Raw genomic sequence first — 26576 nt, 5'->3', positions numbered from 1 at the left:
AGCCATTTTGGTCTGGGAGTTGGTCAACCATGGTTTGCCAGTGCTATGATAAGATAGTGTAAAATAATGCATTTGAAGAATTTGTATGTTTGTTAGCCATCCAAATTTAGAGGAATGACTCCATGCATTTTTCCAACTGCCAATATTCAATTCAAACAGTCAATCCACAGACATACAATACATTGGCTGAAAACAGTTGATAGGACTTAGAAAAGTTGTAAATCTACCGAATAAAAATCAGTTCAATGTGCATTTTCTACTCTACCCATTGTTGTTGCGTTAAATAGCAACAGTTAGTTATATAATAAACACTAGCCAACAGCTCACATATACAGTGGGGGGGTGGTTTATTATGGATAAGAGCGAGATCATTTTTGTCAAATAAAATATCTATTGGAAAGGCGCAGCAAACTCACCACCCTGTGAAGTTCATAACATATTTAATCTGTAAACTTTCCCCAAGTCGTAGTGGGACGACCACACAACATATCTTCGCATGACTCCAGGTTTACGTTATTAAATCAATATTTGTGCATGAAGGTGTTTCCACCACCATTTCCTGCATAATTAATGTTACTGACAAATCTCACCTTGTCTAGAATATTTTGTTGACATTTGGAATGTTTACTGACAAATTTGCTGTTTCCCATCAGGCCGGTCCTGACATGTACAGTACTTTACTGAGATGAAAAGGTTAGATGGAAACCTGGTCAGTGAGCAAGTCAACGCATTTATCTGAACATGTATTATTGAAATTGGCTGGGCTTTGGTTAATATTTAATAACAATCAAGGCACAGGGTAAGTGAAGAAAAGTTATTTTCACTGCCTTGAAACCACATTTAACTTAATTTAGAAAATGGTTACACATTTTGTCCCCAAAAAGTAATGGCTTTATTATTTGACTATTTCATGCATTCTAAGTGCTGTAAAGAAAAAAAAAATAACACATTTAAGACAGTCAGAATCAGATTAATATATCCAACAGGGATACAAGTGTCTCCGTGTTAGAATCACAAAGTTTTAGGGTTACAGTTAACTTTTAGATCCTGCCATTCTGAATGCAAACATGATCCAGTTGTCAAACCCTATCCTGATGATCAATATTGATTCTGGCCCAGTGTACTCTGAGCCAAGAGTTTAAAGTCCTGTGCAGACAGTAAGATATGGACGCTAGGTCATAATGAAAAGTCAGTGTTGGGGGGCAGGTGCTCATGAGCGGTCAGTGATGGGGGAGGGCAGGTGTTCATGAACGGTCAGTATTGGGGGGCAGGTGGATGCCAAGACTCTGCAGCAGGTTAGAGGCAGGCCCGGCCAGCCCAGCCTGGGAGCTCAGAGACTCCAGGAGGTTAGTGACCAGGTTAAGGTCTATGTTCAGGGGCTGAATCTCTTCATCATCCTCACCCAGCAGATCCTCCTTGCCGGGGCCTGCTTTACTGGTGTCCTGCTTGAACCATAGAATAAAATCGTTATTTAACATATTTCTATGCAACTAATTCAACTTATGCAGCCTCTCTCCAAATAACTCTTTTCAGAATTTGCACACTGCAACAAGAGGTAATAAATATCCACCACAAGTCAGACTTGCCTGCTGGTTGAAGCTCTGTCCGATGTTCGTGCCCATAAGCTCATGGTCCATCTCATCCATGTACTTCTTAAGACCTTCCAAAGCTTCTGGCCCTACTCCTAGCGGTCCAGTAGGACCCTTCACTCCATCATCATCATCATCATCATCATCATCATCGTCATCATCATCATCATCTAGGTCGTCTGAGTCCAACTCCTCGTCCTTAGCCCCTGAAATATTTACATAGCACATTGTTGAAAAGTTCGGACTAGACAGGCCCCGACATTATACATCGGGTTAGGGCCGGGCCTGTCTTTTTTAAATCAATAACTAGGTAAGGGCAGGGCTCAGGTATACTCTGCTGTACAGTAAAAGCATATCAAATAAAATGTTATTGGTCACCACATATTTAGCCGTTACTGCGGATGTAGCGAAATGCTTCTGTTCCTAGCTCCAACAGTGCAGTAGTATCTAACAATTCACACAAATATAAAATAATGGAATTAACAAACAAATATTAAGACGAGCAATATCAGAGTGGCATTGACTAAAATACAGTATATACACATGAGTAAAGCAGTACGTAAACATTATTAAAGTGGACAGTGATTCCATGTTTTGTATAAAGGGCAGCAGCCTCTAAAGTGCAGGGTTGAGTAGCGGCAAGTGACAGCAATTTAACAGTTTGAAGGCCTTGAGATAGAAGCTGTCTCTCAGTCTCAGCTTGGGGCAGCAGGTAGCCTAGTGGTCAGAGCCACTAACCGAAAGGTTGCTGGATCGAATCCCCGAGCTGACAAGGTATAAATCTGTTGTTCTGCCCCTGAACAAGGCAGTTATCCCACAGTTCCTAGGCCGTCATTGTAAATAAGAATTTGTTCTTAACTGACTTACCTAGTTAAAGTTAAATAAAATAAACTTAACTGTACTGAGCTCGCCTTCTGAATGATAGCGAGGTGGTTGATGTCCTTGATCTTTTTGGCCTTCCTGTGACATCGGGTGCTGAACGTGGCCTGGAGGGCAGGAAATGTGCCCCCGGTGATGCGTTTGGTAGACAACACGATTGCGGGTAGTGCAGTTGCCATACCAGGCGGTAATACAGCCCAGGATCGAGCGCGATGGGACAAGGACAAACCCTTCCCTAACCCGGATGATGTTGGGCCAATTGTGCACCGCCTCATGGGTCTCCTGGTTGCGGCCGGCTGCGACAAAGCCCGGGATCGTACCCGGATCTGTAGTGACGCCTCAAGCACTGATGCAGTGCCTTAGACTACTGCGCCACTCAGGAGTCACTCAACTGTGCATCTGTAAAAGTTGAGGGTCTTAGGAGGCTATAGAAATTTGGTTTGGCCTCTGAGGTTGAAGAAGAGCTGCTGCGCCTTCACCACACTGTCTGTGTGGGTGGACTATTTCAGATTGTCAGTGATGTGTACACAGAGGAACTTAAAACTTTCCAACTTCACTACAGTCCTGACGATGTGGATAGGGGCTTGCTCCCTCTGCAGTTTCCTGAAGTCCACGATCAGCTCCTTCGTTTTGTTGACATTGAAGCGGCCTCGTCATTGCTGGTCATCAGGCCTACTACTGTTGTGTCGTCTGCAAACTTCATTGAGTTGGAGACGTGCATGGCCATGCAGTTAATGGGTGAACAAGGAGTACATAAGGGGGCTGAGCACACACCCTTGTGGGGCCCGTGGGTTGAGGATCAGAGAAGTGTAGGTGTTGTTTCCTACCCTCACCACCTGGGGGCGGCCCGTCAGGAAGTCCAGGACCTAGTTGCACAGTGCGGGGTTCAGACCCAGGGCCCCGAGCTTAATAATGAGCTTGGAGGGTACTATGGTGTTGAAGGCTGAGCTATAGTCAATGAACAGCATTCTTACGTAGGTATTCCTCTTGTCCAGATGGGATAGGGCAATGTGATGGTGATTGCATCGTCTGTGGATCTATTGGGGCGGTAAGCAAATTGAAGTGGGTTTAGGGTGTCAGGTAAGGTAGAAGGGATATGATCCTTAACTAGCCTCTCAAAGCACTTCATGATGACAGAAGTGAGTGCTACAGGGTGATAGTCATTTAGTTCAGTTACCTTTGCTTTCTTGTGTAAAAGAACAATGAGGGACACCTTGAAGCAAGTGGGGACAGCAGACTGGGATAGGGAGAGATTGAATATGTCCGTAAACACTCCAGCCAGCTGGTCTGCGCATGCGCCGAGGACGCCGCTAGGGATGCAGTCTGGGCCGGCAGCCTTGCGGGGGTTAACACGCTAAAATGTCTTACTCACGTCAGCCACGGGGAAAGAGAGCCCACAGTCCTTGGGAGCGGGCCGCGTTGGTGGCACTGTGTTATCCTCAAAGAGGGTGAAGGGGTTTAGCTTGTCCGGGAGCAAGATGTCGGTGTCCGCAACGTGGCTCATTTTCTCTTTGTAATCAGTGATTGTCTATAGACCCTGCCACATACATGTCAGTCATTGAATTGCAACTCCACTTTGTCTCTGTACTGACATTTTGCCTGTTTGATTGCCTTATGGAGGGAATAACTACACTTTTGTAATCGACCATATTCCCTTTCATTGTGCCATGGTTAAATGTGGTAGTTCGAGCTTTCAGTTGTGCAAATGCTGCCATCTATCCAGTTTGAGTAGGTTTCAATAGTCAGTGGTAACAATATCCCCTATACACTTCCTGATGAACTCAGTCACCGTGTCCACGTATACGTCAATGTTATTCTAAGAGGCTACCTGGAACATCTCAGTACACGTGATCAAAACAATCTTGAAGCGTGGATTCCGATTGGTCAGACCAGCGTTGAATAGACCTTAGCACAAGTACTTCCTGTTGGAGTTTCTACCTATAGGAAGGGAGGAGCAAAATGGAGTCGTCATCTGATTTGTCGAAGGGAGGGGAGGGTCTTGTAGGCATTTCAAAAGGGGGAGTAGCACTGGTCCTGTGTTTTTCCCAGAACAAGTACTACAGTCAATGTGTTGATAGAACTTCGGTAGTGTTCTCCTCACATTCGCTTTGTTAAAAATCCCCAGCTACAATAAATGGAGCCTCAGGATTTGTGGTATCCAGTGTGCATAAAGTCCAGTGTAGTTCCTTGAGGGGGAATATACTCGGCTGTGACTATAACAGAAGAGAATTCTCTTGGGAGGTAATACGATCGGCACTTGATTGGGAGGTATTCTAGGTTGGGGGAACAAAAGGACTTGAGTTCCTGTATGTTATCACACCATGAGTAATTAATCATGAAACATACACCACTGCCTTTCTTCTTCCCGGAGAGTTCTTTATGCCTGTCTGCACGATGTACCAAGAACCCAGCTGGCTGTATGGACGGGGACAGTAAGTCACAAGTCCGTGAAACCGAGTATGTTACAGTCCCTGATGTCTCTCTGGAAGGAGATCCTCACCCTGAGCTCGTCTACTTTGTCCAGAGACTGAACATTAGCGAGTAATATACACTAAAGTGGTGGATGGTGTGCTCCCCTCCAGAGTCGGACTAGAAGTCCACTCCGAATACCTCTTCTCCGCCAGTGGTGTCTCAGAGCAGCCTTTGGGATAAGTTCAATTGCCCTGGGGGTACGAAAAAAAGGCTCCAATTTGGGAAAGTCATATTCCTGGTAAGTGACCGCCGCTCTGATATCCTAAACTTATTTCCGGCTGTATTTAATAACACAAAAAACGTTCTGGGCAATGTAAGAATTAACACAAAAACAACAATACTGCAAAGTTTCTTAGGAGATATAAGCAGAGCTTCCATGTCTGTCGGGGCCATCTGACTAAGACCATAACAATTTCAGAAGTGCTTCAACCTCGTCCAATAAAAAAAACAGGAGATTTCACAGAAAATAATGTTCCTCAAGTTCAGAGTGACGAATATTACACAACTGCTCGCTCATGTCTCTTCATTGAGCAGAGCAGCCCAAGTTGATCCATTGCTATGGATACTCAGACTCAGAGCATCATGAGCAGAGAGGGCTGCGCACAGGGAGCGAGTGAGACAGCGAGGAGCAGCTAATGGATTTACAAACAAAATAAGTTATTTCAGATTTCGGGCCGGGCCTTAAATTTGGCAGAATAAATCTGTCCTGGGTAGGGCATGAATGTTGCAGGCATGGGAGAGCTCTGGCTTTAAATTCATACCCGTGCAGGGCTCTAACGCAGACCACCACTTCAAGCTAGTTCTAATGTAACATATGGATTTCATAAAACAGTAGCCCTTATTCAACTACATACCCATTAGTCTGTCCAGTGCACCAGCCATGGATTCTGGATCAAACCTGAACGGCTCATTTGAATGGGACCTGTAACAAAGGCAAATTACATATACCTGAATACCCGTTAGTCAGCTAGCGTACATTAACGTTCTATACAGTATTATTGCATAGCCCTTTACGTGGGAAGCTAACTGCTAAGTAGAACAGTGTGGACAGACAGTGAATCAGCCACTCAGTCTCACCAGGGTAGTTCGGCCCCCTCGTGTGAAGACATGGTGTTGATGAAGTTCTTCATGCCCTGAGTCACAGCCACTAGGCTGTAGCTGCCCTCCTCCTCCCCTTTCTCACTCCTTCCCCCCTGCGTATGTTTGCTCAGGCTGGGCTTCGAGCCACCCAACCACACTCCACTCCCCTCTCTTTCCTCCAACAGATGCTCCAGCTCCTGGGCTGAAATATCCAGCCAACTTTCACCTGGAGATGGGGGGGGAGAGAGATAAGAGAAAAATCAGTGTTGTCATCAACCTTGAGCTCATCTTTATGGAAACAGCTTCTTTGTCCAGTTTACTACATGGGTATGTTCACTACAGGCTGATCCCTTCCCCTAATGAGCAGTCCTTATGACTGTGGTTTTATCTAACATGAAAGCCAGCATGCTACTTTGTGGTGTGAACATATCAGTTCAGTGAGTGAGATATAATAACATGAACTTTACTCAATGCACCTGAGCTGGTACAAGACTGACTGTTGTACTACAGTAAAGTGAGGTGTTGTACTCACTATCCTCTGGGGGTAGATGGGCCTCCTGTTTACTCAGCTCATCCAGGTTGTAGGGAGCACAGCTCTGTAATAGCTGAAGGACCTCCTCAGCTGGGGCCCTGCCACCTGAGCTACAAACACACACAGGATAGTGTATTCACACAGTGTTTCCCCTATATGCACTTAGCAGTGGCGCACTGCTAAAGAATTTTCAGTGTAAACTTAAATGACTAAAACCAGATAGAAAGTATGTAGAAAAGCTAATGGAGCAATATATTTTTCAATAAGATCCTCTTTAAGAACTAACAATAAAAACTAGACAGTCAGGGAGAATCTGAAATTCCCAAAACGTAATTTTGTCATGTTTGAGTCACTTAGATGGCTTGCGCCATGTCAAAATGCACATAATTGTTAGGAAATTAGCTTTACAACTGAAAGTTCTCAGCCCCATGACAAAATGTGTAGAATTGCAAGAATTTTTGTTTGAAACTGCACTTTTTTTCTCTCTGCCCCATGGTAAAAATTGCAGGAAATTAGCTTTAAAACAGCTACATTTGTCTCTGCGGCTAAGAGGGCTTCTAAAACCACGGCATTGAAAATACCACACGTGTACCTACACACACAAGCTGAGAGCACTCACCTGTGTGTTGGGGTGATTGACTGCTTAAAGAAGTTCTCTGCTGAGGTCATCAGTTTTCTGTAATGTGCAGAGCCCTCCAGCTCCCCCTGCCACAGACAACACAATAATATGTCACCAAAAGGTATAACGCTATGAATCACTGACAATTGCAATGCTAACAGCACAACACTGCTATCCTCAATGAAACGCGAAATAGAGGATTGTTATGAGTAATATAGGAGTCTGTACAATAGTTCCCCCCCCCCCCCCCCCCCTCTTACTGGTTAACGAGCAACAGAGATTAGCAGTCTCACAATCTAAACAATTATTTACTTTTGTTTGCAAGATTGCTAATCTTTTGTCTGTTGCTAACCAATAATAGAAAACCGATACTCTTGAACATGTGTAATCAGTTCACTGGGTTAACGATCAGTTGAAGCAATTGAAAATGCTGTCAAGATTACAGCGGTTTAATAACTCAAGAGATATATACATATACACACACACACACACACACACACACACACACACACACACACACACACACACACACACACACACGACACCAAATATATGCAAGCAAAGTAGACACTGCAAGCCTTGAGCCAGTCACCCTTTCTGTCAACGGCAGAGTAATGACTCACTCTGAAATAACCATTCTTCTTCAGACTGTTCAGAAATCCTTTCCACAAGGGGTTACAGCTGATGGGAGCATCAGGCACCAATGATGGCTGTCTGCATTTGGAGCACAGGATTTCAAAGCCATGGGCCTGGGAAGGTCAGAGACAAGAATAACTAAGAACTACACAATAAATAATTATCCCAAGTCTAAGAAATGTCAATATTGTTAGTGGGTGGGGGTGAACTCACCAGTTTCATGCCCAGCTCGTGGGCACGGTACTGGGGATGGGACCGGGCAGGCAGGGTGAACCCACTCCTCCGGTCGGGGGTGAAATGCTGCTGCTGCATTTGGGCGTACAGGCAACGGGTGAACGTCACCTGGAAATACAAATAGACAACATCTAAATACAGCACTAATATAGCAAAACTACACTGCATAACACAATGCAGTCGTGTTGTAATGATACCAGTATCGCGATACTAGGAAGTAAAAGAAACAAAAACAGCCTTATGTTTCCAACCAGAGTCACATTTGTATATTTTGCAAGCTATAGCACATCATATTTTACAAAAGCAGGTTTTAAAGGACCATAGAGTTTAGGCTGTGTCGTGTTCTTTTTTGCCAAAGAAAATCTATGCATCACAATATTGGTATCGTGACAACACTAAAATGCATACATCCGTCAACCAGTCAAAGGCAACTTATGTGTACTGAGGTTAGGACTCGTGTGTCGGCGGGAAAGGTCCGGAACGTCCGACAGGCCTGGAGATCTACTGGATCTCTCAGGTAGAAAGCTGACACTGCCGGGGCAACCAAGTCTGGTCTCTGTGCCAACACTGTAGCGATGCCCGCAGGCAGGAAGCAGTGAGCATGGTGAAGGTTTGCCTGGATCTTCTCTGGATATCTGTGAAGCCAGATACACCGACTCACAGTCATTATGACAGTAGGCTTGAATGTGTGGCTAGACGTACAAAGCTATATACCCTTAAATATGTATTTCTGAGCGATCATAAGGCCCAAATCTACCCTCAAACAGATACCTTACAATCACTTAGTCATATTGTTGTCTCTGCTGCTTCACTCACCCCTCCAGTCTTTTCCCCAGGGCAGTGCGGATCTTGGGGCTTGCGAGACAGGCCTGCGTGTGGGATGACAGCAGTGCCAGAGCATGGGTCACACTGGGCACCGCATCCCTGGGCAGTCCAACATCACCAGAGCGGGAGGGACAAGGCAGGATGTACAGCTCACCTCTGTGGAGGAACACCTAGCAGACCAGAATCAGAGAGAAACACAGATTGTGAGAGACCGGAGTGAGCGAGACCTGATATGCACCTACAGAGACAACAAACAAAGGTATAATCAGGTATGTGAAGCGATGTACAGAGAGTGATAAACAGATTGTAATCATCACACGTAGACATCTTACTCTGTTTTCACTGCTCTCTGGATTCAACCACTTGGGAAGATGGTCTGCTGCTTCAATCAGAAGGAACTCCCCATCATTGTCCTCTAACCTGTATCAAGTTAAAGTAAATATCAGTAGGAAAGAACACACAAAAGAAGAATTGAAACCAACTGGAAGTATTACAAGGCTTTGCAGACTGTGTTCCACTCTACCTGGCAGCAAGTTCAGGGAAGGCTTGCGTGATTTGGAGGAGGAGGTATACGATAAACCACTCATCCTCCACACTGTCCCCAAACACAGTGCTACCTCCAATGTGTGCAGGAACTCCCCCTGCAGGTACAATCAAGATATCACCATTCAATCAGTCAAAGCTTGAAATTAATTTATATAACAAATACTTAAAACCTTGAAGAACATTTGTATCCAGATCAGGACAAGCACTGTACCTTTCTCAGTGTGGTACTTGAGGTTGAATGGCTGCTGTTGCCAGATATACTGCATAAGGAGAGGTGCAACCTTGGCCAAAATCTCCTCCACTAGGTGTTGCAGACATAGCTCGTCAGCCTGTGTGTCTGAGAGGTTTGGCTGAACCAAGAAGAGATCATACTGGACCATGTCCTCTTGTATGGCTGTTCTCCTAAGTAGGTCCATAGTGGGGATGGCTTGATGAACCTATGATATAAGCAATAACAAGAGAAGTGATGTTTCTTGACTTTGATATCAGCAGAGACTGTTGTAGGTCAGGACATTGTGACATAGAGTGCATTAAGAAAGTAATCAGACCCCTTGACTTTTTCCACATTGTTACATTAGCCTTATTCTAAAATGTATTAAATAAATTTTTCCCCTCAATCTACACACGATATCCCATAATTACAAAGAGTAAACACGTTTAGAATTTTTGCAAATGTATAAAAAATAAAACTGAAATACATTAACATAAGTATTCAGACCCTTTGCTATGAGACTCGAAATTGAGCTTTAGGTGGATCCTTTTTCCATTGACCATCCTTGAGATGTTTTATACAACTTTATAATAAAAAAAATAAACCTTTATTTAACTAGGCAAGTCAGTTAAGAACAAATTCTTATTTACAATGATGACCTACACCGGACGACGCTGGGTAAATTGTGCGCCGCCCTATGGGACTCCCAGTCACAGCCGGATGAGATACAGCCTGTATTCGAACTAGGGACTGTAGTGACGCAGTGCCTTAGACCACTGTGTCACTCGGGGAGTCCACCTGTGGTAAATTCAGTTGATTGGACATGATTTGCAAAGACACAAACACACCTGTCTATATAAGGTCCTACAGTTGACACTGCACGTCAGAGCAAAAACCAACCCATGAGGTCGAAGGAATTGTCCGTAGAGCTCCGAGACAGGATCTAGGGAAGGGTTCCAAAAAATATCTACAGCATTTAAGGTCCCCAAGAACACAGTGGCATCCATTCTTAAATGAAAGTAGTTTGGAACCACCAAGACCCTTCCTAGCGCTGGCCGCCGGGCCAAACTGAGCAATCGGGGGGAAAAGGGTCTTGGTCAGGGAGGTGACCAAGAACCTGACAGAGCTCCAGAGTTCCTCTGTGGAAGTAGTTGTCCTTCTGGAAGGTTCTCCCATCTCTACAGCACTCCACCAATCAGGCCTGATGGTAGTGGCCAGACGGAAGCCACTCATCAGGAAAAGGCACATGACAGCCCGTTTGGAGTTCGCAAAAAGGATCCTAAAAGACTCACCACAAAACAAGAATTTATGGTCTGATGAAACCAAGATTGAACTCTTTGGCCTGAACGCCATCACGTCTAGAGGAGACCTGGCACCACCTACGGTGAAGCATGGTTGTGGCAGCCTCATACTGTGGAGATGCAAAGTAAGATCCTTGATGAAAAGAGCACTCAAGACCTGGCCCAGCGAGAGCACAAATCAAAGTTTGTCACGTGCACCGAATAAAACAGGTGTAGACCTTAGTGAAATGCTTACTCACAGGCTCTAACCAAGTGTGAAAAAAAAGGTATTATGTGAACAATAGGTAAGTAAAGAAATAAAACAGTAAAAAGACAGTGAAAAATAACAGTAGCGAGGCTACATATAGTACATACAGACACTACCTCAATCAGCCTGACTAACCGGTATGTACATGGAGATATGGTTAAAATGACTATGCATATGATGAACAGAGAGTAGCAGTAGCGTAAAAGAGGGGATGGCGGGTGGTGGGACACAATACAGATAGCCCGGTTAACCAATGTGCGGAAGCACTGGTTGGTCGGCCCAATTGAGGTAGTATGTACATGGATGTATAGTTAGTGACTACGCATATGATAACCATAGAGTAGCAGCAGCGTAAAAGAGGGGTGGGGGGGGCACACAATGCAAATAGTCCAGGTAGCCATTTGATTACCCGTTCAGGAGTCTTATGGCTTGGGGGTAAAAACTGTTGAGAAGCCTTTTTGTCCTAGACTTGGCACTCCGGTACCGACTTGAACCCCCTGTGCAGCAAAGCTTCCCATCCAACCTGACAGAGCCTGAGAGGATCTTCAGTGAAGAATGGGAGAAACTCCCCGTATACAGGTGTGCCAAGCGAATAGCGTCATTCCCAAGAAAACTCAAGGATGTAATCACTGCCAAACGTGCTTCAAAGTACTGAGTAAAGGGTCTGAATAATTGTGATCAGATTTTTATTTTTGATCCAAACAAAAAAACTGAAAAAACGTGTTGCTTTTTCATTATGAGGTAGTGTGTAGATTAAGAAAACAATTTCGTCCATTTTAGAATAAAGCCGTAACATGTGGAAAAAGTCAAGTGGTATGAATACTTTGACTGCACTATGTACAATGACATTTGAATGATAGCTAATTGAATTATAGGAAAATAAACTATTCAGCTCGTCTTACCGATTAATGTAATGATTCGCTAGCTAACTGTTAAAGTAAACTCTAGGGTTATAGTTTGGACATGCCTCTGGAGACCTTGCTATCACGGTATAATGTAATTAGGCTAGTTAACTGTTTGCTTATGTAACTGAAATTGATCACATGCTATCTTGATCTCTCGAAGTCTTCAATGTATAGGCCTAAACTAAAAATTACAGGATATTTGCAAATGAAGTCATGACAATAAAAGTAAGCAAACTGGACTGATAGCTAGCTAGCTAACGCGATACCATTCTAGTCATGATAAAACTACGTTAGTGATAGGTATTACCTTGCCTTGTTTATTATGTATCTGATGTAACGTTGGTCTTCAAGACGGAGTCCAATAAAATTACAATTAGTTGTGAACTTCTGTCGTTCTCATGCTGTTTTTAAGACAATTTTTGTCCTACCATTAATACATCTCGGCTATAAAACTACTTTTACTATGGTTCCTATATGAAACGGATTTATCTCAGAAATAATTGTTTACTGCTATGAAAATGTGCTTTAAACGTTTAAATATTGACCAAAGGTGTAACGAATCAATAGAACATTTGTAAAATGTACATAAAATGTGTAATTACAAAAAAATATCAAAATAATTATGTGTGGCCAAAATTCCCCGGTGAGAGACGGATATAATTTAGGAGCGCGATAGGAAAATCGCACAGAGCATATGGATTTGTAGTCTTTTATATTAACGAGAAAGGTCATATTAGACGAGATTGAAATACATTTCCCATCAGGCCTATGCATTGGGTGTCCATAACATCCTTGTTGTTGTGGCGATAATCCTCTTTAGTGGTAATGGATACTGTAATATTGGTATATATTATTACACTTGCGCTGAAACATAAAATACTTTATTTTTAGGCCACGGTTTGTTTGAAGTATTATATTGTAGATCAATACTTCTCTTCCTCAGTTTTCTAGAGTAACTAAATTGGCTAGCTAGCAAGTTAGCTGCAATTACTGTTAGCCTCAATAAGTTCAGTAACAACGAGGCCAGCTAGCTAACGTTACAGTAGCTAGCTAACTTGCAAGTGTGTACGTATTGACCTGCGGGCGGGGAAAAATGGCAAACCTCTTCCAAAAGACAAAGTGGGGACAGGAATCAGAGGGATGCACGACGAGAGGGGACACTCAGGAGGGCATGAGCCGATAAAAACGGAAAAAGGATAATGATTTCGCGATACAGTAGGAGACCAGTATCGCACAATCTTGAGATGTAAGTAAAGCAAGCTTGTTTGCTAATGACCAAGCTTATCATTTTTTGCTAACAGTAATTTCTGTCATTCGAGATACTGATTTGGTAGCTAGGTAACCTAGATTGACTAACGCTACATTGTTGGTAAGTAATAGCTAACGTTACCTAATGCACAGTCCATGATCGTATGACAATGTAAAAGGAGAATGTATTGATCAGATCACATTTTTGACAGCCCATCTGTCACACCAAGGTCAGTTGCCTCCCTACACAAAGGGATGGGATAGGATAATGTTTAATGCTTTAAATTGGTTATGTAAAGTCCCACCTCATGCTTCACTCCTTGTTTGTTTGGGATTAGTGTATTTTTACAACAATACATATCAACCTACTATAGTATTAGAATGATATATCTATGTATCTATCGATGCTATTGCTTACTCATATTTAATAAAGCTGTATTTTCCTTTCTCTGCAGTCGGGGCATATCCCGAAGCAGCCTTGACCATCACCCTCTCCCAGAGGAGGTAGACGATGACTTCCTCCCCCAGCGCCTCCTCCATGACCTTCAGGAAGCTGTCTCCACTTACAACAGGTAGGACCTGTTCTCAAAGAATCGGGCGGGCGATACCAAGTACACTTGTAGGGAGCAGCAATTTTGCTTTCACATATCCTGTTTAGATGCGTGAAGCCAAGGAGACAAAAAAGAGGGAGGTAGCCAGTTAGTTACATAATCTGGTCTAAATTATTCCCTCACACACTCGACAACACACAACACTGTAATGCACAGCAACATGTAAACAGTGTCTGTCCTCTTCTGCAGCCCGGAGACGACATCTGCAGCCTCTCGCCGGTCAGACTGTCCAACGGCCACTACTGGAGACACGACGCGGTCCTGGTCTGGGATCCACAGCTACACAGGGACGGGTATCTCTACAGAGAGGAGCTCTGTCTTCTCCTGGGGCTATGATGTGAGTCTCGCCTCACCTTCTCAGCTGGCTGTCTGAATCTTACTATTCAATTGCCCTATGTTCTGAGTATTTTCAAGTGCTTATGGTGCCCTCAGAAAGTATTCATACCCCTTGATTTATTCCACATTTTGTTGTGTTACAGCCTGAATTCAAAATGGATTAAATATATGTTTTTTCTCACCCATCTACACACAATACCCCATAATGACAAAGTGAAAACAGGCTGTGATTACAGCTGTGAGTCTTTATGGGTACGTCTCTAAGAGCTTTGCACACCTGGATTGCAGAATATTTGCACATTATTCATGTCAAGTTGGTTGTTGATCTTTGTTAGACAGCCAAGTCTTGCCATAGATTTTCAAGGCGATTTAAGTCAAAACTGTAACTAGGCCACTCAGGGACATTAAATTTAATCTTGGTAAGCATCTCCTTGTGTTTTAGGTTATTGTCCTGCTGAAAGGTGAATTTGTCTCCCAGTGTCTGTTGGAAAGCAGACTGAACCAGGTTTTCCTGTAGGATTTTGCCTGTGCTTAGCTCTAAGTTGATTTTTATCCTAAAAAACTCCCTTATCCTTGCCCATAACATAACATGATGCAGCCACAGCCATGCTTGAAAATATGAAGAGTAGTAGTCAGTGATGTGTTGTGTATTCATAATGCTTTGTATTCAGGGCGTAAAGTTAATTTCTTTGCCACATTTTTTGCAGTTTTACTTTAGTGCCTTATTGCAAACATGGTGCATGTTTTGGAATAGTTTTATTCTATACAGCCTTCCTTCTTTTAACTCTGTCATTTAGGTTAGTATTGTGGCGCAACTACAGTGTCGTTGATCCATCCTCAGTTTTCTCATATCACAGCCAATAAACCCTGTAACTGTTTTAAAATCACTAGTTGGCCTCATGGTGAAATCCCTGAGAGGTTTCCTTCCTCTTCGGCAACCGAGTTAGGAAGGACGCCTGTATATTTGTAGTGACTGGGTGTATTGATACACCATCCAAAGTGTTATTAATAACTTCACCATGCTCAAAGGGATGTTCAGTGTCTGCTCTTTTTTACCCATCTACCAAAAGGTGCCCTTCTTTGCGAGGCATTAGAAAACCTCCCTGGTCTTGGTGGTTGAACCTGTGTTTGAAATTCGCTGCTCAACTGAGGGACCTTACATATATTTATATGTAAGGATCGAATCCCCGAGCGGACAAGGTAAAAATCTGTTCTGCCCCTGAACAAGGCAGTTAACCCACTGTTCCCCGGTAGGCTGTCATTGTAATTAAGAATTTGATTTTAACTGACTTGTGTGAGGTACAGAGATGAGGTAGTCATTCAAAAATTATGTTAAACACTATTATTGCACACATTTTTACTGCTGAACAATTATAGGCTTGCATTACAAAGGGGTTTAATGCTTATCGACTCAAGACATTTCAGCTTTACATTTTTATTTCATTTGTAAAAAATAAAACAAACTTTTACATTATGGGGTATTGTATGTAGGCCAGTGACACAGTCTCAGTTTAATCAATTTTAAATTCAGGCTGTAACACAACAAAATGTGGAAAAAGTCAAGGGGTGTGAATACTTTCTGAAGGCACTAGCTAGGCCTAGCCATGCTGAATGCTACAACAGTCTTTTATACAGATTTCCATTAAATTAGCCTTATCATATTTTATTGTAATGACTTAGTCTACTCTGTCTGCAGAGGTCAGTTCCCGCATGGTTTCACTTCATGGTGATTCTTAGCTTTTTAGAGCTTGCCCTCAGAAACTTTATAAAAACTCCATGATATATTTACACACAGCCATGTCCTCAGAATGCCTCATAGGAGTCATAGTCCTAACCTATATTGTACAGTAAACACAACCTGCCTGTGTAGGCACACACTCTCTCTCACAAACATATGCACGTGATACTACTTACTCCAGCACGATCACCCATACACTGCCACACACACAGTTCCCTGGGAGTTCTAGGAGCCCATCGCCATGCACACTGTAGCCTGCTGTGAAATAAACGACACTCAGCGATGTGCTGCTAATATTTGATTAGCTTGAAAAGCAACTGCCTTCTGTCATAGTGTTCCTCTGCAGGGCCTCCTCTCTCTCTACCTCTCTTCCTCCCTCCCTCCCTCCATCCCTCCATCCCTCAGGAATTTGACAAGGCGGCGTCGCGACAGGTGCAGCAGATGTTTGAGGAGATTGACGAGGAGCTTTATGAGGGGCAGGGTGGGGCGCATCTACGGGGGCTGCAAGATGAGTGTCATCAGTGGGCCTTCAGGTTCCCTCACCTACGGTGGGTCCTCACCCTACTCCCCCCCTCACCTCTCACTTCTCACACACTGTCACACATTACTGCCACTCTAGCCTTGTTCCACCACTCCTCGCCTGCAAATGTATCACTGAAAGTACTTAGGGTGCAATAAAGGGATACCTCTTAAAAGAACAGTCCAACTTGAAGGTACCTAAGATGAATCTGATTTTAGATTCATTTTCAAACCTGAGAAGAACCTACTTGCCACATAATTATAGGCTCAAAGCCCTTGAGCCCCATTCCCAATAAGATATCATAAACCATTGTCTCAGTGTGTGTTTGGGGGGGGGGGGGGGGGTTAATAAATGTTCCTATCGGTTGGATTAATTTAGGTTTTAATCACTGTTTGACCCCCTCCACCCTGCTATGTGAACCCACAGGATCCTGGGTAGTCAGCTGGTGTGTCCCAGTGACGAGGGCTTCCAGTGGTACGCCACTTCAGGGGAGGGGACCGGGACAGCCAGCAGCAGTGCAGCTGGACAAAAGGACAGCATCAGTAGCAAGCCCCAGGACAAGGACAAGCCTGGCCCCTGCACAGAGTGAGCACTAACTACTGATGCTGTTAACCCATCAATTATGGATGTCCATTTGCTTTGTGGTTTTGTGACCTACATACTGTGTGGCTTGTCAAACAGCAAGTCAACTTAAGTAAGTCAGTGTGTGTAAGTTACAAGGCATCAGTTGCGATTTTAGCATGTAAATCTTGGTGGGGCAAATCCCCCCACATTTTTTTAGATGCATGCCAGCAAACCCACTACACACCACTTAACAATATATTAATTGCAATATAACTGTGACACACGTAGGGCCTACATAAAGCTGTCCCAACAGCAGTCCCAACACCTTACCACTGCTACACCTGGCTATCAGTGGAGCCTTGTCTGGCAGCGAAACAGTTCATTCAGCCTCATTTAATGCCTTAAAAAAAAAACACAGCTGATATGGCTGACTTGCTTAAACAAATGTGGTTTTTACTAACAATTGAGATGTACCAACAAAGGCATAAGGAGTCGCCAAGCGGATAAGAGGCAATCCTTAATTTCGATTAAGACATTAATGAGCGAGCTAGGAGAGACGTAGTCAATATAACTATTTGTTCAGCACTTTTGAAATGTACAGCGACAGAATTCAGAACACGGCCGTTATTACAGTGTTCTCCCTGTACACCAAGTCAACCGTAGGTTAAATAAAGGGGGCATATAAGCAGACAATGAAAGCTCTTACAATATTCAATGATTACATTCTCTAAAACCGGCTATAGGCTATATGTGCACCACCAAGTCAGAACAGTAGGTGAAATTAGGAGGGGAAACAGGACCAAATTATTAAGGTGAGGCACATGGGCTATTAACAGCTTACTACACAACATACACTTAGTATGTTTACCAATCAAAGGCGAATCATGATGACGTCAGTGATCTTCAGGTCGGAGCTCTAGAAAGAGACCCGAATTCCAGACTTGCAATTCCGAGTTGGATGAACATTCCAAACCTATCTTTTTTAGCTAGTTCCCAGTTGTCTTGAACTCACTGAAGTCAGATTTCCCAGTTCCGAGTTAGCGCGGCAGAAATCATGCTGGATTGACAGCACGGACAATGTTGAATGTTTATCATTTTAAGCTTGGAAAAGAGACCTTTAAACCCAGAATTGGGACCACACACCCACTCCACTGAATAGCAGGCTAGTGATTGCTTTGAAATGCTTGCAGTTAGCCACTGATTCCTTCCAAACCACTCATTGTTGAGTTTGCAATCTCCAACTTGTTGTGTAATGTTTATGTCCAATGTCCAATACATTTTATCTATAATTTCACTTCATTATTTCTCTTCATATGACAAGGATTAAAACTACTAGATTTGCCAGTAGATTGTCGACTTGATTCAAGATTTTAAAAGTATGATGTTGACATGATCAGTCCAATCAAAGCTGCTGTAGATATAATGTGGTTTGATATCATTTTATCTGTGGTCAATGACCTTGAGCCTTCTTGGATGGGCACTTCTAATGTAACTCTAATTGCAGCACCCAAAGGGCTTGAATTTTCGAGCTCTACCCTTAGATTTGGCGGTGACGTAGTGTCCCAGTGAGTGACAGAACACTGAGCCAATCACGGTTCAACTAGAGAACGTTACCAACACCTACGCTCCGTATTTTCCGCTGGCTGCCCCACCACCACAGAAAGCATTGAGCTAGGCCTTACTCAAGAAAGCGAAAAAGAGAAGTTTGTATGTGGCTTTATTAACTCATAAAAAATAAAACATTTTTACATTGATTGCAAACTCATGTGACACTTATTAATGCCAAAATAACATGTAAAACAGGCATCTCCCCCCCCCAAAAAATATATAAAATAATATGTGTTATTTTTTGTATTTTTTGCAAGGCGTACATGTACTAGCTAGGCTACTTTGGCTAGCCAAAAAAATAGGACTGATGCTTTTTAGGAACCGTGTTTGTGTGTCCAGTCTGTGTGTGCAGGGTAGGAAGGCTGTGCTGTCCAGGCCCAGTGCGGATGTTGACCACCCACCTGGTACTCCCCGTGGATCCAGAGGTCATGACAGGCCCAGGGTGATCGAGACTGAAGGCCTGATGGAGGAGTACCTGGCCTTTGACTGCAGGGATTTGTGGGTCACCTCCCGGCTCTCCTGTTTAGTACCCTACAGTATATCTATAGGGGCAGTTCAATCACTTTACAGTATGGTGCACTTGATTGAGCTTGTTGCCTACTTTTGGGATTATCCTAAGGGTACCAAGTAACCTTAAACCAAGCTCAGTATTTGACAGTATTTTACATGACTTTGCCCAGGTCTGTTGTGTTGATGGTTTAATCTATGGTTTGACCTTTACAGGGATGACAAGTGGGAGCGGGGGTGCATGGGGGCTGGTCGGCGGCGGTACGGCCTGCCTCCGGTTTCTCCCTACCGCTGTCGCAGACAGGCAGTCCTCGACCTGCTGTTTGACGATGTGTGGCGAGAGCTGTTTGGCTGGATGGAGGAGCTGGTCCGCAGGCACTGGGAGGGCTGTGTGTCAGGTAGAACCACAGGGCAATGTCTTATAGGCAACGCTGGGTCATACATAGAGACTTGCCATTTACTTTTAAACCAACAAATCCATCATTGCCAAATGATGCCATCCCCACAGCATAATCTGTTGCTTGAGCCTGTGTTGACAGTATTCTGCATCCTCTTTTTGACAGACGATGAGAAAAATGCAGTGAACTTCAACCAATCCCAGTCGGATGCTCAGAACCCTTTTCTGCTCCTGTCCACACTGCCTACCCTGCTCCCCAGGCTGGGCCAAAGCAGGGTGCCCCAGCTAACAGGAACCCCGCAACCCCAGGTCAGTGACCTGAGAGGGGGGAGAAGGCCCACCAATGGGTCTACCTCCCCGCAGAGTGGAACATCCTACTGTTAGGATGTAGGATTTAGATCAATAGGATATGTTAGTAAGCACAGTGAATGGACTCTATAATAACCTTCAGATTAGTTTGAGAGTTTAGGCTTAGTTCTCAAAACTGGGAACACAATCACACACTGATGCTGAATTGTTTTCCCCTGCTGTCAGGAGTTTTTCTCACTCTGTTTTAAGGCTATCAGATAGTTCATTAACTTGAATCCTTTTTTCTTTCCTTCTTTTTGCCCCCTACTCTTTCTTGTTCCTTGGTCTGTTCCACACCCTTCTAACCACCAATCTGTCCTTCCTTACTACATCCTTTTCTCTCTCTCTCTCTCTCATTTGGTCATCCGTTTTTCTCCCAAAGACCACAAAATCAAGGGGCTCAAAGCACAAGCCCAGACGGAAATCCAAAAAGCAGAAAAAATCATCCACTGTATGCAACTCTCACCTAGAGGCAAAATGTTGCCGATCGACGCCATCCACAGCGGCATGTTTTTATTCATTCTTAGACCGAATGTGCTTGTGCCTGTTGAATAACTCAAACCATACCAATTTTAGTCACCTTCTTACCTCTTAACCAACTTTTTAGGTTTTTTTACACCCGTCTCTGTCTTTTAAAAAATGTATCAATGACAATTTTGGAATGCTTTTACTTACTACTTGCTTTAATTTACTTTTTTGTCTAACTGTTTGCTTGGTCTCAAGTGGGTGGTTGTAGGTCCTCTCCACTTGGTTGCATATAGAAAAGCTGAGTTGGGGCTAAGGTGATGTGCAAGTGTCCGTAGTGATAATGAGGTGGCTGTAGTTTTATTAGGTGAATGGCCACTTTAGGTGAATGACTCTTACTCCGTATCTCCTTCTGCCTCCCTCCCTCCTACAGTCCAGTCGGGTCCCAGTAGAGGCGGCGGTGACGCATCACAACCTCAACGAACTCATAGTCATCCACGGCATCCCCCTGCAGCAGAGGAACCTGGGAGTGATGGAGAGAGCCCAGTATGGAGATCATAAGTACTGATCATATTCATGCTGATGCTATAAGAATTTTTATTAGTATTATTATTTAGTATAAGAATCTTTATTAGTAGAGTGTAGCATTAGGAGCTAACTCTAGGGGTCAACCACTCATCACTTCTTATCGTCTTATTAAATAAGAGGTGAAGAGACGGTTATTAGCTATGGATATGTAGGTGTGTATGCATATCTTACTTTGAGTAAAGGTTAATTGCTTCCTTTTCCTTCTTAGGGACCCTGAGGAGAGGGTGATGACCCATCGGCCAGGGTCCATCGTGATTCCTTTTAGCAAGCCACGTCCTCGCCGGGTGCTAGAGCAGAGCTCCTCCTCCCTGTCCCGCCCTGCCCAGTCGGCGAGACGCCGTAACCCGCCTCCACGCACCCTTTTGCCCTTGGTTCCCAGCCTGACGCAGTCCAGTGCCGCTGGCTCCATGGATGAGGTCATCCGTGGGACGCGCCTGTGAGTTAACTTAAAGAGGGTTACCCAATCTCCATCTGGTCCCTGTCCTCCTCCATGTACACCCCTCCCTCCCTCGTTCTTCTTCTGCTATCGCTCTGAAGCTGGAGAACCGTCTGTGCAGAGAGATTACTTTGAAAGCGGTTTGCCTTTTAACTCGTGCCTTGTGGCGTTCTGTTCAGCAGAATGGAGGGGAAGGGTTGTGAGGAATTGTGTGTGTGTGTGACTGGCTAAGTACCCGAACAGATGAACTTGTCATGAACCTTGAGTGGAACAATATCTGTGTGGAGCATATCATTTACCCTTGTGTGGAGTGAGATTTCAGTCTGCTCCATGTTAAAGGGACTGTAACTTTATAGAAAGCGTGGAAGGTGAACAGAGTTGTTACTCTCTCCAGACCCACAGCCAGTGACCGCCTGGCCTCTCCTCCGATGCCTCTGAGCAGGAACACACTCCTTCCTCCCATCGGCACAGGGGACGCTGAGCCCAGGCACTCTGGACAGCACTTCAGACCTACTCAGGTATGGGACGAGTAAAACTGCATACTAGTTGTACATCTTGAACTGACTTGATAAAACACTTACTACTATCACCTGCTTATAACACAACGCAATTTTATTTTGTGTAGCGGCATAGAGACTCGTCCAGTCGTGCCCACAGTGCTGTTACAGATGAAGCAGGTAGTTTGCTTCCTCGGGATCGGCTTCATCAATTGGACGTATTCTCCCGTCCCAACACCACCCACACCTACAGGGTATGGCTATAGTCACACATTATTACCACTACAGCATGATTTAGGTATATTTTGTAGGTTTATTTTGTAAAGGATGAATGTGGAATATGTTTGCCTGCGTCCCAGTCAGTGAGATTTAACTCTGGGTTCTGTTGCAGTCGGACACCCCTTACCGCCGCTCCTTCACGGTGCTGGACAACATTGGACAGGGACGTCCTGGCAGGGCATCTGTGGGTACAGGTGGGCACCTCGTTTTACATTGCATACTGTACACACTTTCTACACATTTATTTTTGAGACCGACTGATTGAGTGAGTCTCTGTCTGGTATTCTGGCAGACTCTCTGGGCATCGGAGTGACGGGCATCAGTCTGGGCATCAGCAGCTCCTCCTTCCTGGACTCCTTTGCCCACCACCCCCTGGGCCACTCCCCCATTGAAGATGATGAGGAGCCTGACACACAAGCCCCTCCCCCAGGTCAGACACATTAAGTGGTCCTCATAATTTCTTAAAGGCTGTGGCTGCGGATCTGACTTTTCACTGACCTTTATTTACCCAGACTAAAGATCCCGAAGCTTCTGCACTTGTGTTTATTCACTACTTTATGCTTTCTCTGCTCTACTTGTAAAGAACAGTCTACTCTGGCGAACAGGTTTCGTTTGATTCAGCTTTGATCTAACTTTATTAATGTCCGCAAGATCACATAATATAAACTCATAGTGTAACATTACTGTAAGACAAAAACACCACTGCATTTTTCTTTCATGTGGCCAAAACTCAACAGGGCGCGCCACAAGGCAAAATACACAGGTAGGCTATGCTACAGTTTGCACCATTTGCTCAAAAAATTTGCTCACTGAACATCATTCAAAACACCACTGTAGGCTACTTCAAAACAACACTGTATAACTCAAGAAGATCTAAATGCATATCCCCATGAAACTGATTGAGATAAAATGGTTGGTAAAACTTGAAATTATCATTCATGATTGACAGTGGGAAATGTGAAGGGAAGGAGACCTCAAATGTGTGCATAAAGTAGAGGTAAAGAAGCACATACAGAGAACGGATGGTGATCCGCACATGCCCCGACGCTTCGGGACCTTTAATCCGTGAAAAAAAGATATGCGGCCACTCCGTTAATAAAACATGTCGCTGGGTTGTGTTTGGTAATTAAGTATGTTCATGAGAGAGTTCGGTCGTAGCCTCCGGTTACGAGGAAAGTAGTTATCTTCAAATAGAGACAAATTTGAGTATTAACTATCAATGCTCATTAACACTTGTCGTCTTTGTCCTGATCTCCTCTCTTCTCAGCTCTACTGGTGCCTGTTTCAGTCCCAGCAAGCTCCCACAACCGGGGTGGCTTCATGTCCCGCAGTAGCAGACCTGGGTTGTAGCTGCTTTGACCTCGCCCTCCTCCACCTTCTCCAACCACACTCCTCAGCACAGCAGGGTGCAAGCCCTGCTTCCAATCCCAACGGTGCCCTCAAACGACACTTTATACAGAAGCAGATCTTTCGTACAATGTACTGTGGTGATTTTATTTATTGATGCTTTTTGTTTTTCGAGAGCCTTATTTTTGTATTTTGGAACTCTCCGCTTACCTGGCTGCCAAAGATAGTAAACTGTCTCATTTACCACCTGGATGTTGGTATGTACACTACCGTTCAAAAGTTTGGGGTCACTTAGAAATGTCCTTGTTTTTGAAAGCAACGCAATTTTTTTTTTGTCCATTCCAATAACATCAAATTGATCAGAAATACAGTGTAGAAATTGTTAATGTTGTAAATGACTATTGTAGCTGGAAACTGCAGATTCTTTAAAGGAAATATCTACATAGGTGTACAGATGCCCATTATCAACAACCATCACTCCTGTGTTCCAATGGCACATTGTGTTAGCTAATCCAAGTTTATCATTTTAAAAGGCTAATTGATCAATAGAAAACCATTTTGCAATTATGTTAGCACAGCTGAAAACTGTTGTTCTGATTTAAAGAAGCAATTAAACTGGCTTTCTTTAGACTAGTTGGGTATCTGGAGCATCAGCATTTGTGGGTTCAATTACAGGCCCAAAATGGCCAGAAACAAAGAACTTTCTTCTGAAACTTGTCAGTCTATTCTTGTTCTGAGAAATGAAGGCTATTCCATGTGAGAAATTGCCAAGAAACTGAAACTCTTGTACTACGCTGTGTACTACTCCCCTCACAGAACAGCTCCAACTGGCTCTAACCAGAATAGAAAGAGGAGTGGGAGGCCCCGTTGCACAACTGAGCAAGAGGACATTAGATTGTCTAGTTTGAGAAACAGATGCCTCACAAGTCCTCAACTGGCAGCTTCATTAAATAGTACCTGCAAAACACCAGTCTCAACGTCAACAGTGAAGTGGCGACTCCGGGATGCTGGCCTTCTAGGCAGAGTTGCAAAGAAAAAGCCATATCTCAGACTGGCCAATAAAAAGAAAAGATTAAGATGGGCAAAAGAACACCGACAGAGGAAGATTGGATAAAAGTGTTATAAAGTGGGAGATTTGTACAGGGTAAAAGGGATCTTGAAGAAGGAAGGCTATCACTCCATTTTGCAACACCATGCCATACCCTGTGGACGGCTCTTAATTTGAGCCAATTTCCTCCTACAACAGGACAACGACCCAAAGCACAGCTCCAAACTTTGCAAAAACGATTTGGGGAAGAAGCAGTCAGCTGGTATTCTGTCTATAGTGGAGTGGCCTGCACAGTCACCGGATCTCAACCCTATTGAGCTGTTATGGGAGCAGCTTGACTGTATGGTAGGTAAGAAGTGCCCATCAAGCCAATCCAACTTGTGGGAGGTGCTTCAGGAAGCATGGGGTGAAATCTCTTCAGACTACCTCATCAAATTGACAACAAGAATGCCAAAGGTCTGCAAGACTGTAATTGGAGGAGTCTTTGACGAAAGCAAAGTTTGAAGGACACAATTACTATTTCAATTAAAAATCATTATTTATAACCTTGTCATCGTCTTGACTATATTTCCTATTCATTTTGCAACTCATTTCATGTATGTTTTAATGGAAAACAAGGACATTTCTAAGTGACCCCAAACTTTTGAACGGTATTGTATGTACTGTGTACTGTATCTATGGTTTGGATGTATATGTGTGAATGTATATTGTCTGTTCTTTTCTCTGATCTATCTCTATACTCTTAAGTGATTCTATGCAGGTAATGGGAAGTCAAACCAGACAGGGAGAAACAAAAGCATTTTGCACACTGACACGCTTCGTCAGGCTGCTTTGTACTTTTCTAAGGACATGATTTTTTTATTTTCCCATGTAAAAAAGACGAGCACAAAACCTCGGTTTCATATAGCATACCTTAACAGGAGGAGACAAGACATGCCTTAGACGCTAACTAAATGGGTAGGTATTTGGTGTTTTCCTCACAAGCCTTTTTGTGATGAGGGCTTAGTGTAAGCCACAGGAGACATGTGAGGGAATAGAGGGGCTGTATTAGTACTGGGACAATTCACCTCTGCAGTAGAAGCCATATGTTTTCAGCAGAGGGACTAGCTGAGCCAAGATCAGTCAGGCAATTTTTATATAAATACGTGATAGATGTGTGGCTAGAGGGCATGCAGGTAACAAGTTTTAATCCAAATTTGACCTGCCTTGTCTTAACTTCAAGGTTTTGTGCAGGGAAACGTGTACGTTTTCTGCTAAATGTAATAGTGTTTTATAAGCACATTTATGTTTCTAGTCCCTTGTGCTTAACACCAGATATATTGGTGCTCCTTTGAATTTCCTAATTATGACTGAGATGGAAGGTTCTTATCTATATTTTACAAAACAGAACTGCAGGTCCCCTTCCATTTCTATGGCTTCAACAACACAGTCAGGAGCACCAACTAACATGGAGGTATTTGACTTCTTTATAGAGTTAGGTTGCACTGGATGGTCTCCCTTGTAGATGGCATTAATATAGCTTGAAATGCAGCATAGTTCTGTATGGATTCCTTTTGAAGTTTATCCCAGTATTTTATATAGAATAATAAAGATGTGTATTCAAATAAATATAATTATTGATTGCCTCTCAAGGCTCTTGGATTATACACCGTAACATAAAACACCTCAAATACAAAATGCTATGTTTGACATGTGATAGTTATAAAGTACTAGTGTATAAAGATACTACAAATTCGACCTACAGGATAACAATTGCACTAACTAACAACTAAGTAATATTTGGTGTGGATGCATATGGAATGCACATTTCTGCCAACATGAATCTATCTAAAATGACTTGCAACACTAAACAAAAATATAAACACAACATGTAAAGTGTTGGTCCCATGTTTCATGAGCTGAAATAAAGTTTCCAGAAATGTTCCATAAGCACAAAAAGCTTATTCCTCTCCAATTTTGTGCA

General features: G+C 43.5%; 2 protein-coding genes across 8 annotated transcripts; one reads left to right on the top strand and one right to left on the bottom strand.

Moving 5' to 3' along the window:
- Positions 1 to 330: 330 nt before the first annotated feature.
- On the bottom strand, positions 331 to 12539 carry ecd (ecdysoneless homolog (Drosophila)). Of its 3 annotated transcripts, none has more exons than XM_014204832.3 (14): positions 12384 to 12539; positions 9624 to 9849; positions 9390 to 9507; positions 9199 to 9286; positions 8858 to 9036; positions 8484 to 8676; positions 8021 to 8149; positions 7795 to 7920; positions 7172 to 7257; positions 6553 to 6662; positions 6018 to 6246; positions 5795 to 5862; positions 1587 to 1795; positions 331 to 1445 (listed from the first exon to the last, which is right to left on the bottom strand). In XM_014204832.3, the coding sequence occupies exons 2-14, from the start codon at positions 9826 to 9828 to the stop codon at positions 1245 to 1247; spliced, it is 1941 nt and encodes a 646-aa protein (XP_014060307.3). In that variant the 5' UTR covers positions 9829 to 9849; positions 12384 to 12539; the 3' UTR covers positions 331 to 1244. The 3 variants fall into 3 exon arrangements, with proteins under 3 accessions (XP_014060307.3, XP_014060327.3, XP_014060318.3); XM_014204852.3 differs by having other exon boundaries at positions 331 to 1442; XM_014204843.3 differs by having other exon boundaries at positions 12389 to 12531.
- Positions 12540 to 12846: 307 nt separating this feature from the next.
- Positions 12847 to 26238, top strand: LOC106607615 (protein FAM149B1). 5 transcript variants are annotated; one of them, XM_082976174.1, is made up of 16 exons: positions 12847 to 13322; positions 13780 to 13896; positions 14125 to 14272; positions 16415 to 16557; positions 16956 to 17114; positions 19041 to 19199; positions 19425 to 19606; positions 19772 to 19914; positions 20852 to 20979; positions 21215 to 21442; positions 21837 to 21960; positions 22068 to 22193; positions 22331 to 22412; positions 22511 to 22648; positions 22956 to 22981; positions 23486 to 26238. In XM_082976174.1, the coding sequence occupies exons 1-16, from the start codon at positions 13276 to 13278 to the stop codon at positions 23720 to 23722; spliced, it is 2187 nt and encodes a 728-aa protein (XP_082832300.1). In that variant the 5' UTR covers positions 12847 to 13275; the 3' UTR covers positions 23723 to 26238. The 5 variants fall into 5 exon arrangements, with proteins under 5 accessions (XP_082832300.1, XP_082832295.1, XP_082832292.1 ...); XM_082976169.1 differs by having other exon boundaries at positions 16343 to 16557; positions 20852 to 20964; XM_082976166.1 differs by having other exon boundaries at positions 16343 to 16557.
- Positions 26239 to 26576: the final 338 nt, after the last annotated feature.

This window comes from Salmo salar, chromosome 01 (assembly GCF_965601325.2).
Source record: "Salmo salar chromosome 01, fSalSal1, whole genome shotgun sequence".
Classification (NCBI taxonomy): Eukaryota; Metazoa; Chordata; class Actinopteri; order Salmoniformes; family Salmonidae; genus Salmo; species Salmo salar.
The sequence above is the reverse complement of the archived record's forward strand: the minus strand, read 5'-3'. Positions and strand labels throughout refer to the sequence as shown.

Bases quoted from the DNA above. Each gene is read 5' to 3' on its own strand.
- ecd (XM_014204832.3), bottom strand. From the start codon at position 9,828: ATGGACCTACTTAGGAGAACAGCCATACAAGAGGACATGGTCCAGTAT. The intron at 9,287-9,389 runs GTAGAGTGGAAC...AACTTGATACAG, and splicing joins TTCCCTGAACTTGCTGCCAG to GTTAGAGGACAATGATGGGG. The intron at 8,677-8,857 runs GTGAGTGAAGCA...CTGGCTTCACAG, and splicing joins CTGGGGAAAAGACTGGAGGG to ATATCCAGAGAAGATCCAGG.
- LOC106607615 (XM_082976166.1), top strand. From the start codon at position 13,276: ATGATTTCGCGATACAGTAGGAGACCAGTATCGCACAATCTTGAGAT. The intron at 20,980-21,214 runs GTACTGATCATA...TTTCCTTCTTAG, and splicing joins GCCCAGTATGGAGATCATAA to GGACCCTGAGGAGAGGGTGA. The intron at 22,649-22,955 runs GTCAGACACATT...AAAACTCAACAG, and splicing joins CACACAAGCCCCTCCCCCAG to GGCGCGCCACAAGGCAAAAT.